This window comes from Chelonoidis abingdonii, chromosome 14, assembly GCF_003597395.2.
Source record: "Chelonoidis abingdonii isolate Lonesome George chromosome 14, CheloAbing_2.0, whole genome shotgun sequence".
Lineage (NCBI taxonomy): Eukaryota > Metazoa > Chordata > Testudines > Testudinidae > Chelonoidis > Chelonoidis abingdonii.
Window position 1 is genome coordinate 39,600,059 of NC_133782.1, and position 11,984 is coordinate 39,612,042.

At 42.0% G+C, this 11,984-nt stretch overlaps 1 protein-coding gene across 1 annotated transcript; it reads right to left on the minus strand.

The window, feature by feature from the left end:
- Positions 1–286: 286 nt before the first annotated feature.
- LOC116835096 (olfactory receptor 6B1-like) lies at positions 287–1,249 on the minus strand. Its single transcript, XM_032797585.1, has one exon. It carries the CDS (start codon positions 1,247–1,249, stop codon positions 287–289), a length of 963 nt encoding a protein of 320 aa, XP_032653476.1.
- Between the last annotated feature and the right edge of the window lie 10,735 nt (positions 1,250–11,984).

Genomic DNA, 11,984 nt, shown 5'->3' on the forward strand with positions numbered 1-11,984 from the left:
AAGAGAAGAAGGGATTGTGCAATGCCTGATGAGAACAAAGAATAAAGAAAAGAAAAAGTGCATGGGAGGGGGATGTTAAGAGACATATACAAAAGCTGCAAACAGGTCCCCAAAAGCAGTAACAAGAATCAGTCCTAAACCTGTGTAAGAGTTTGAACAGTCAGAACATTTGTATTGTGTTCATTTTACTTCTCTTGTTCGCCCGTTAGCTCCAGGCTACCTGGACTCTTCTTCAGTAAATCACGTCAAATTATCTCCATTTCACTGCCAGTGAAACAAAATTAGCTCAATTTGTGTGATGGCATGTGAAAGGCACCAATTTACTGGCCGCTTTCCTCAGTGCCTTCTTCACCTCTTTGTTCCTCAGGCTGTAGATGAGGGGGTTGGCCAGGGGGGTCACAACTGTGTAGCCGACAGAGAGTGCTGTGTGAAAGGCCCTCAGCTGGTTGGTTTTTGGCAACATATAAACAATCATTAGGGTCAAATAGAAAATAGTAACGATGATGAGGTGAGAGGAACAGGTGGAAAAGGCCTTTTGCCTCCCGGTGACTGAAGGGATTCTCAGGATGGTGGCGATGATAAAAATATATGATATCACAGTCAGCAGAAATGGTGGCAGAGTAAATACACAGGCCAGGATGGAATCCAGGAGTACTACGAGGTGGTTTTCGCTGCAGGAGACTTTTATGATTGGAGTGAAATCACAAAAGAAATGGTCAATTTCATTGGGACCACAGAAAATTAGCTGTGACATCAAATATATTACTGTGCTACAAGCCAGTGACCCCAGTATCCAAGACCCAGCTGCTAGCTGGAGGATAAACGTACTGTTCATAACAGGTGCATAATGCAGGGGTTTACATATTGCTAAATACCGATCATAAGACATCGCTGCTAGGAGGTAACATTCTGTAGCTGCCAAAGAACAAAAGAAATAAAATTGAGCAATGCAGCCCCTAACAGAAATGGTTCTGTCCCCAGTCAGGAAACTGGCCAGCATCTTGGGCAGGATGGTGGAGGTGTAGCAGGTCTCCAAGCAGGACAAGTTCCCCAGGAAGAAGTACATGGGGGTGTGAAGGTGCTGATCAGTCACAACTAGCACAACAATGAGGATGTTTCCAGCCACGGTTACAATGTAGATCACTAGAAACAGCAGGAAGAGAAGAATTTGCAGCTCAGGGAGATCCCCAAATCCCAGAAGGATGAATTTCTTGACAGACGTTTGATTTCTCCATTTTGTGCCTGCCATGTCACTTATCTAGGGAAAATCAAACAAGCGTTGGTGTATTTGGGGAGACAGCTAAAGCAAATATCATCACATTTTCACAGATTATGAGCAATTAATTCAATATCGGGTTTCAAACTGGCCTTAGTGATGGAGGCACCCAAACTGAATTGGATTTGGGTGCTTGTTCCCAATGGGCTCTTTTAAAAATCTCAATATACATTTAACATAATATTTAAATGTCTTCCCTCTAGAGTGATTCAAATAAAAACTGGATGGAGAATGCAGCCTGAGGAGATACATCAGAATTTGTTGATTTTTTATTTTATTTTATTTTATTTTTTTATCATCAGGTTAAATAGAATGTCAATCTCTGAAAACCTTACAAATGCCACAAGAGATTGGATGAGGTCCCCAAACACCACTGTGATGATGGTTATATAAATACATAATGAAAAGTGAATCGTGATTTTGAGTGCCTTATATTTTCAGTATAAAACTTGAGGCAGCAAAATCACTAATCAAAATCTTGGTGCCGCAGATGGATAGACAGTTAGATTGATAGATAGATGGAGAGAAAGAGAGAGAGGGTATTGTTTGGCTTCTATGTAGGTAGTTAAGCTGATAGATGACTCTTCATTCATATATTTTCTATCACACTTTTTGACATACCAAATCAGAACAGAGAGATTCTATTCTGGTCTAGTCAACACCTTTCTACTTTATTATGGACAGACAGTTACAGTATTTGGGATTTTAGGGGAAAGACATAGCAAACAAATAAAATTACCTCTGGCAAATTATTGATTACTCTCAGTCAATCACAGAATCATCCCAGTGATCCACATATTCGAAAAGGAATGAAGTATGAAAACCTACATTATTATCTCAACTGCCAAAGCAGAAAATATTTTTATTGATCAAACGTTCACCTTGTGTGACAGAGAAGCTGACATCTGTTGACAAATGGTATTTAATATGGAGAAAATGATGGAGAAAACTGAGTTAGACGGTATATCTGGGTTCAAAAAAAAGTCTGTTTCATAGATATTTATCTTAAACGTATTGAGGTAGGAAAGGGAGGATACGTCCTATCCTAGACAGACACTTGCATGTGAAGCTACTCAGATGGGAGAGGATGCATTTATTAACAATGAGCTATCCTACATGACAATGTCCCAAGGAAAGAGACAGAAGCCTCACCTCTGAAATAATTTAAAGATACACTTGAGATAACTATGACTAATACAGTAAAGTCATAATTAACAAATACTAATATACTGCTCCTTAAAAATCCCACAGTTGTCATTACCAAAGCACTTCACCAATGTTATCTCACTAAACTTCCCCACACTGCTTTGAAGTAGGTTCCCACACAGAGGGATAAAATCCTGCTTGGAGCAGAGATGATGGTCCAGGTGACCAGGCAGGTCTTCCCTGTCTCCAGTTCTGATCATGACAATAAGATTGTAAAGGAGCTGCTTTACCTCTAAGGCAGTTCAGTTACCAGCTGGACTCTCTGACATGACTGCTTCACTCAGCATTTCAGAGGCTGGGTTCTGGGTTCCATACACCATTGTCCATCTCTCTTCTTGTGCTTTGCTCCTGAAAGTAATGTCATCTGCATGTCCTCTGGTTGGCCTGCCCTGCTCTGTGTGATGCACTCCACACTGAGTCCAGCAGCACTAAAAAGTGATCATCTCTCCTGGTTCATTATTTATCCTTTCTGGGAGAAGGGAAAGTCTCTTTTGACAATTCTGCAGATGGGAATATTAATTACTGAGAAGGAAAAAAAAATGAAGTTATTTTTATATGGGACAAGAAGAACGAAATTAGTACTGCAGTGAAATATCTAATTTCAAAGGGAGATGGAAAGTACATTTCCACAAACAGTACCTAAGGTATGTCAATTGAGTTTGCAATGCACAACTATCTATCTGCCCTAAGTACTTATGGCCCCATTACAGCAACATCTGAGTTCCTCACCATTTTTAATGTACCTCTAACACCCCTGCAATGTAGGGATCCACTACTCCTTCCATTTTATGGACAGGGAACAGAGGCATAGATTGACTGTGGGCAAGATTTTTAAAGGTATTTAGGTGCCTAACTCACATGGGAAAATACTGTAAAAATTGGTCAACAAAAGCCAGATTTTTAAACGTAAGTACTTGCCTAGGAGATTTTTCAAAAGCATGTAGATGTTTCATATAAAACAATTTAAATGAGTTTTATGCACTGAGATACTTTTGAAAATCCTACTGGGTTCTTAACAACATCACCCTACGTTACTTACCCTTGGTTGCGCAAGAAGTCCATAACGGATCAGGGAATGGCACAATGGTCCCCCAGCTTCAAAGCACAAACCCTAACCACTGGACCATCCTCTCTGCCTAACAGTACTCCCTGTCATGTTTTCGCTACATCCATATTAGACAGCATCTGGAAGCAAAACAAAGCCAGGCACATGCATGACTAAATGCCTTTTCTCTGGGGCAGAGACTGTCTCTAACCATGTGTAGGTATAGCACTCAGCACAATGAGACCTTAGTATTGGTTAAGACCTTCCTGTGCTACTGTAATTTTAAAAAAAAAAATTTGGCTGGGATATTCAAAGGAGCTCAGTGGAGCAGATCTAGCAGAGAAAGTTTTAACACAATCTAATGGCTGGAGGTTGAAGCTAGACAAATTCAAACTGGAAATAAAGGGTAAATTTTTAACAGTGACCATATATAACCATTGGAACTACTTACCAAGCATCATGGTGGATTCTCCTTCACTGACAATTTTAAAATCAAGATTGGATGGTGTATTTTCCGTAAAAAATCTGCTCTAAAAATTCTTTTGGAGGCAGTTCTCTGGCCTGTGCTACACAGAAGATCCGACTAGATAATCAAAATGTTCCCTCCTGGCCTTGGAATCTATGCAAAAGGTGCCTAAACCCAATCTAAACAGGGTACCTTACTCCCTTAGGTTCTTCTGACAGTCCCAGCCAATAATAATAGGGCTCAGACACAAGTAGTGAGTTTCTTATCATTTATTTTGTTTTCCAGAGGGCACTGGTTTCAAAGGTGTTTCATGCAGTATTTGAACCGCACTGAGTAACCAGTGCTTACACCATTCCATTCTGGCTGGTGTCCATCTCCCAGACTGATATGTCCCTGGTGACCATGTTTTCCATGTTGTGCTACTTGGCATTATGAGAGTCCTTCACATGGATGGGTGGTGTCTTACCCTAATTATCCTAAGGGTGGAAGGCTTGAGGGTTATATAAATGCTTTCTGTGGATTCGGATTGATTGAAAAGTGCAATTTACATCCTGTGCGACATTTTTTTTTTCATACTGGATGAAGAAAAATGTCCAGATGGAAAACTTTTCACACAATGATGAACTATGGTCAGGGGATCCCATCACGCATCTTGTCAGCTCAGCAAGAGGGAGATTGTAATGCATCATGGGAGATGTAGTCTGGCCAGAAAGCCCTGTCCTCAGGAAAAATAGAGGAATGAGGCAACCAAACTACAATTTCCATGAAGTGTCACAGCTGCTCAGGGAAATGAAGAGGAACGTTGCATGGTCCTGACCCAAAACATTTCAGTTTGATTTAAAAAAAACCTGAAATGTTTTAATTCAGATCCCAGAAGAGAATTTTTTAAAAATCAATATTTTCCAAGAGAAAAGTGAAGATATAAAATTGATATTCTGAAGTGGATGTTGTTACGGAGTCTGGGGGTTCCAGCCCTGCTCCCCTCTGCTTGGACCCCACAGTGACTTTTATCCAGCCAGTAAAACAGAACACAGTTAACAGCAGACTTGCAGGCACAGTCAGGACTCCTCCATCCAGTCCTTCTGGGGGTGCAGGGTGCTTGATCCCAGCTAGGATACCCTGAATCCGCCCCACAGCCCCAAACCCAAACTGTCCTGCCTTTCCCCCGCCGGCCGAATCCTTGTCCCCCTCTCCTCGCCCAGGTGCTCCCCCCTCCCCCCTGCCGGGCTCGGGTTACAGGCTGAGCACCTGTCCCTCACCTAAAGACATCCCCTGCTTTCCCGTTCCCCACACAGACAGTCCCTACTCCATCACAGATGTCTTTCAGTCTTTCCTATTGAAGCTGTTCTACTGTGTATACATAATTAAATATGAATTGGGCCAGACCAAAAGCAAAAGTGACTTTACAGCCAATTGGTTAGGGCATGCACCTGAGTGACAGTGTGTGATGGGGTGGACTAGGCCCAGAGGCCTCAAGGTCCTGCCAAACTCATCCCAGGTAAGGAGGAGTGGACAGGCCCTCCAAACAGTCTAGAGTGGCTGCAGGGGAAGTAGCCAGTCAGGTACAAGGAGGGCCTTATTTAAGGGAGCTACAGAGTCAGAGACACTGCAGTTCCTCACTGCAGCTGGAGGAGCATGGATGGTGTGGCTGGCTGAGGGAACTGCAGCCCAACAGATGGCCCAGTGCTAGTAGGGACCAAGGGAGCAAGGAAGAGCTCCTGGCTGGCTACTGGGACTGAGCTTAGAAGATCCCTGGACTAAGGGTAAGGCAGCGGTGAAGTCTGGATCTCAGAGTACTGGACAGACCCAGGTGTCCGTGTCCCCATTCGTCCTTCCCATAGACCACTGGCGAAGGGCCTGCAACTGGACCTCAGTAAACCCCCAGAAGGGGACTGAATTGTCAGGAGGCCTAACTGAAACCTGCGGCCAAAACAGACTAAGATGGCAAAACATTGCCTCCAGGCAGGAAGTGCTAGGAATACAGCCCAATGGCAGGGCTGGGACTGGTTTAAAGACTGCAGACATGTCCAACCAGAGGAGGCGCTCATTAGAGGTGGATGCCAACCCAATTACTCAGTGTTATGAGACAAATGGACTTGACATAACCACAACCATTCTCTGCACTCAGCCACCATTAACTAGAAGCGAGAATGCCACATAGTCAGTTTATTGCTGGGAGATGCATTGCTGATAAGTAAAATTATAAGTTACTTATTGAAGCTAGGAAAATTGTTAACCCACTAGGAGCCAATAGGAGTTATATGCTTTGTTTTCAATAACCTATAAAGTGATTAGTTAGTGTATCCAATCTAGAGACATTCGGAGTGACTTTGACGCACTAGGAGACTGACATCCAACTCCTCAGCATCTAGGAGGAAGGCTGGCCACCAAAAACTTGCTCATGACCACTTGACACCATTGCAGACTTTGTGTAACTACATCAGGGGTGCTCTAGATTATTATTGTTTTAAATATGTGCTTTAAACCCAATAAAAACAAGGATTTTTGAGTAAAAGAATTCTTGTGTGTACCAATCATTTATAAGATGGAGGAGCTATGTCCCCATTAATTTATGCCTGTAAAACAAAGACTAGTTACCATACTTATGAGTAACGGGGAGATCCCTGTTCAAGATCCTTCTCTATATCGCTAGGGGGAAAGAATAGGTTGTCCCCCACCTCCCTGGTTGTATGACTCTAGGAGCTGCAGCTTTACCACAAACAACAAAAACCAAAAGAAGCATGATAAAGTTACACGAGTTGGCATCTCTGCCGCTGCAGCACTGATTTCTAACCCTGAGAACTTCTGAAAGTTTGGTCACTAGTTCTGAGAAGCACCATCTGAGAACAGCCTGAGAACTTTTGAAAGTTTTGGTCGCCATTTCTGATGTTTAAATGGGATCTGAGCTCTTCTGAATAAAAGGCCTCATTTTTGGATTCAGAGCCTTTTTGAAAGTCTGTCTCTAAATGCATAATTTAACCCAAGAGAGAGGAACATGAAATGGCAAACATAATTGAAAAGATCAGTATTTATTCATGAACAATTCACATACAGAAAAGAGGTGACATCTACTGAATAAACAAATTAATACAAACTATTCACTCAGCTCTGCTACTTGATTTTCACCAGGATTAGCCAACTGGCCAGATCAAATGAATCATACATACTCTACAAATCAATTCTATTTTCATTTTGTTCAAAAATGTAGGTGCCAACTGAACTCAGACACTTACAGCATTCAGGAGCAGATCAGCGGGGGTTTTGGGAATATCAGTGAGGACTGACTCTGGGCTTTAGATGCGTAAAGTGACAGTTAAGTGACTAAATCATTTCATGACGCACTTGGTGAATCTACCAAAGATTTCTCTATTCACACAGTTCCATTATAATGTTTGAGAAACAGAAGGGGGTCATTTCATCACAAATTGTCCCATGATAACAAACATGAGGGCAGAGTTAAGGGTAAACTTTGAAAATGATCTTTCGCAGTTCTTTACTTCTAAGTACCATTGTGCAGTTGCTACATTCTGTTAAGGCCGTAAGATGTGGAGAAATTGGAAAAAGTCCACAGGAGAGCAACAAGAATGGTTAAAGGTCTAGAAAACATGACCTATGAGGGAAGGTTGAAAAAGTTGGTTTCGTTTAGTCTGGAGAAAAGAAGACTGAAAGGGGACATGATAACAGTTTTCAAGTACATAAAAGATTGTTACAAGAAGGAGGGTGAAAAATTGTTCTCCTTAACCTCTGAGGATAGGACACAAAACAATGGGCTTAAATTGCAGCAAGGGTGGTTTACGTTGGACATTAGGAGAAACTTCCTGTCAAGGTAGTTGAGCAGTGAAACAAAGTGCCTAGGGAGGCTATGGAATCTCCGTCATTGGGGGGAGGGTTATAATAACAGGTTAAAAAAACACCTGTCAGGAATGGTCTAGATAATACTTAGTCCTGCCTTGAGTGCAGGACACTGGACAAGATGACCTGTTGAAACCTCTTTGAGTCCTACATCTCTATGATTCTATGATTTCTGTGGGTCACCCACATAAACAACTAAACAGATTTAATTATTCATTCTGGAACAAGCAGGGCCAGATTCACCCCAAGGTAACTGATTGTCTTCCCAAGAGTGATACTGGGGACAGATTTGGTCCAGTAAAGAAAAGCTTCACAGTAGTTAGATTACTGGATTGTATTTCCTTTCCAGCTGCTCTCTGGACATCCCTGCCATGCCCTTCCAGGAAAAGTGCTTGAAATTTCAATGGACACTCACTGAGAAACCACCAAATCTGCAATCAGGGGCCATCAACCTTGTGTGGACACTGATTTGTCTACACAAGGGTCTGCAGGTGAGGTAGACATTACAAAAAGGTGGGACTGAGCACATGGCATAGAGGTCAGAGATGCTAATTAATGGCAGTGTTCTTCTGTGTGCAGGGGGGCTGACCATGGACATATTTAAGGCAGGCTTGTGAGAGAAAGAGGGCAAGATGAGGGTACACTCTGCCTAAGCTGAAGTGCTGTTGAGCCTGAGACTCATAGAAGGAGTGAGATCATACTAAGGAAGGCATCGTCTCAAGAATCAGGTTATTTTTCAAAGCTCTGGAACTCTCAAGTGCTTCATGGAAAAGCTTCTGCGGCTAAGAGATTCCTCTGCTAACCCTGTGTTCCTTTCTTTCCCGCCATACTATGCCCAAAGGCATCAAACTCAAGGCCCAGAGAGCCCACAGCCTAGGTGGAGCTCTGGGGAAGCACATGTAAGTGACTTTGGGGCTTGGGAGGCCTCAGGCACAGGTTTTGGGGTTTAGGGCAGCTGGGCATGGTCCCACATTCCTACGAAGAGAAGCTGATCCCAGGAGAGTGTCTTGAAGCCCCAGTGCTGGCAGCAGTGACTGGACTCTACCCAGACCCAGCTGGCATGGAAGCACTGGCAGCCCAGGGATTGGGTCTACTCGCAACAGATTGGTGATTGCCCAGTGGAATACTGGGCCAGTTTGTAACCCTATGTTTAATCTCTGCTGCGAACAGCCTTCCCCTTGGTGTGTTGTAATGAACAAATCTCCCCTGACATCAGCAGGAGAAGCTCTCCCACCAGCATAGTACTTTGCACACAAGCACTTATGTCATTGTAACTTACGTTGCTCGGGGGGGGTGGAATATTTACACCCCGAGTGACATAAGTTTTGCCAACATAGGCTGTAATGTAGACATAGTAACATACAGCCACCACAATAATTAAATCACTTTTTCATGTCCACACTATGCTCCTTGTGTCAGCAGTGCATGTCTGCACCAGGAGCACACCCTCAGCAGGAGCACTTGCACTGATTTAACTGTCAATGTGGGGCATTGTGGGCAGTACTTTCTCCAGGAATTGAAATGGGTGTGTGTGTTCGAATTTATAGGGGAGGGTCAGGGCCGATGAGATATATAAAAGAGGTATGAATACAGTAAATGTTTTGTTAGGATAATGCAAATTTAACATGGATAATGCAAGTTACACCAAAACACATAACAGATCTATATATATATATATATATATATATTTAAAAAATGTATTTAATTTAAATCAACTTTTGAAAAGTAAGCCATCATGGGATAAGAGGAAAGTCCTCTCATGGATCAGTAACTGGTTAAAATATGGGAAACAAAGGATAGGAATAAGTTATCAGTTTTCAGAATGGAGAGAGATAAATAGTGGTATCCCAGAGGGGTCAGTACTGGGACCATTACTGTTCAACATACTCATAAATGATCTGGAAAAATGGTTAAACAGTGATCTGGAAAAAATTGCAGATGATACAAAACTATTCAAGATAGTTATGTCCCAGGCAGACTGTGAAGAGTTACAAAAGGATTTCACAAAACTGGGTGATTGGCCAACAAAATGGCAGATGAAATTCAATGGTGATAAAATGCAAAGTAATGCACACTGGAAAACAATCTCAACTATACATACAAAATGAAGGAGTCTGAATTAGCTGTTAACACTCAAGAAAGAGATTTTAGAGTCATTGTGAATAGTTCTCTGAAAACATCCACTCAGTGAAGCGGCAATCAAAAAAGAAAACAGAATGTTGGGAATCATTAAGAAAGGGATAGATAATAAGACAGAAATATTATATTGCCTCTATATAAATCCATGGTATGTGTATACCTTGAATACTGTGTGCAGATCTGATCACCCCATCCCAAAAGAGATATACTGGAAATGGAAAAGGTACAGAGATGGACAGCTAAAATGATTAGGGGTATGAAACAGGAGGAGAGATTAAAATGTCTGGGAATTTTCAGCTTAGAAAAGAGATGACTAAGGAGGGATATGATAGAGATATATAAAATCTTGACTGGTATGAAGAAAGTGAATAAGGAAATGTTATTTAATCCTTCACATAACAAATGAACTAGCAGTTACCCAATGAAATTAATAGGCAGCAGGTTTGAAAAAAAACAAAAGGAAATACTTATTCACACAACATAAAGTGAACCAATGGAACTCTGCCAGGGGATGCTGTGAAGACCAAAACTATAACAGGATTAAAAAAAGAACTGATAAATTCCTGGAGAATAGGTCCATCAGTGGCTATTAGCCAATATAGGGAGGGATACAGGGCTATGCTCTGAGTGTCCCTAAGCTGTTTGCCAGAAGTGGGGAATGGGCAACAGGGGATGGTCACTTGATGATTCCCTGTTCTGTTCATTGCCTCTGAAGCACCTGGCCTTGACCACTGTCAGAAGACAGGATACTGGGCTATATGGACCATTGGTCTAACCCAGTATGACCATTCTTATGTAAAAATTAATTATAATAATAAAAATGTTTAGTACAGAAACTCCCCAACATAATGACCTCTCAGGATAGCAACGATGTGAGATAACAACATTGGCAAATAATGCATTTTAAAAATCTTGGACTACTAGGAAACATATTTATATAAGTTTCCATTCCCAGTCACATATCTAGCATTCTGGAACAAAGTCACTAAAATATAGTCCAACAAACAAATGTTTATTTAACATGCCCCTCACTTTTCCCTTCACCGTACCCGACTTGTCCTTGGTCAGTGGAGACTCAGAGTTCAGAGGTGCTTTCACATGAGTTCACCTCCCAGGTCGGGGGCAAGAAGGCACCTTGCTTTTTCCTCCAGCTGCTCACTGTTTCCTCTGGCCATGGCTGTTCATTGTGCCACCATTCACTCCACCACTCTGTTGCCAATGCCCTGTGCAGTCACCTTCTGTTGCCATCTGCCACTGTGACCTCTTCGAGTTGGTCTCTTGAGGTTCCACCAACTCTCAGTGATTTCAGCTGAGCTCTCAGTGGGGGAAACTCACTGCTAGTGCAGTCTGGGCTGTCTCTTACACAAAAACACTGTACTCACAGGAACACTGTCCTCACAACAGGACTAAACACTTAGACCTGATTGTCAGTGATTTCAGCTGTGGTCACTTAACAGAACAAAAGACTATCTATGGAGCCTAATCAGCTTTGTCTTTAAAAAGTGGAGAGGGACAGGTCTCCACCCTCTCTCTTGATGCCCTCAATCAGCACAGGATAAATACAGTTCTACTGACCTTTACTAATACAATAAGAACAGCATTTCATTCCCCCCCACACACATTCAAGTGATTTGTAACCCAAACCCCAGCCTAAATCTATCATTTGGGCAACACAGCTCAGTTTGCTGGATACGCAGGTAGATTAGGTGTGAATGTAAATACAGTCTGGTCCTGAAGCCTTTCCCCCCAGCTTATCACTAGCTGTCAGGGAGAGCTCATTTAGACTTTGCTTACAAATCATCATTTGAAATTATTAGGTTGGCTAACATCACCGAAATGAATGCACTGACATTGTCATAAAAAACAACAGCTGTATAAGGAAGCTAGTCTATGTTCATACTTTTTAAATCTATTATACTTTTTCAGATACATGTATTTTATCATACACTGTATATGCTTTTAAAGTGTGTATTAATGTTTCAATTTCAATTCAAATTTCC

What these genes read in the sequence shown, in the direction of transcription:
- LOC116835096 (XM_032797585.1), bottom strand. Translation starts at nt 1,249, where the DNA reads ATGGCAGGCACAAAATGGAGAAATCAAACGTCTGTCAAGAAATTCATC.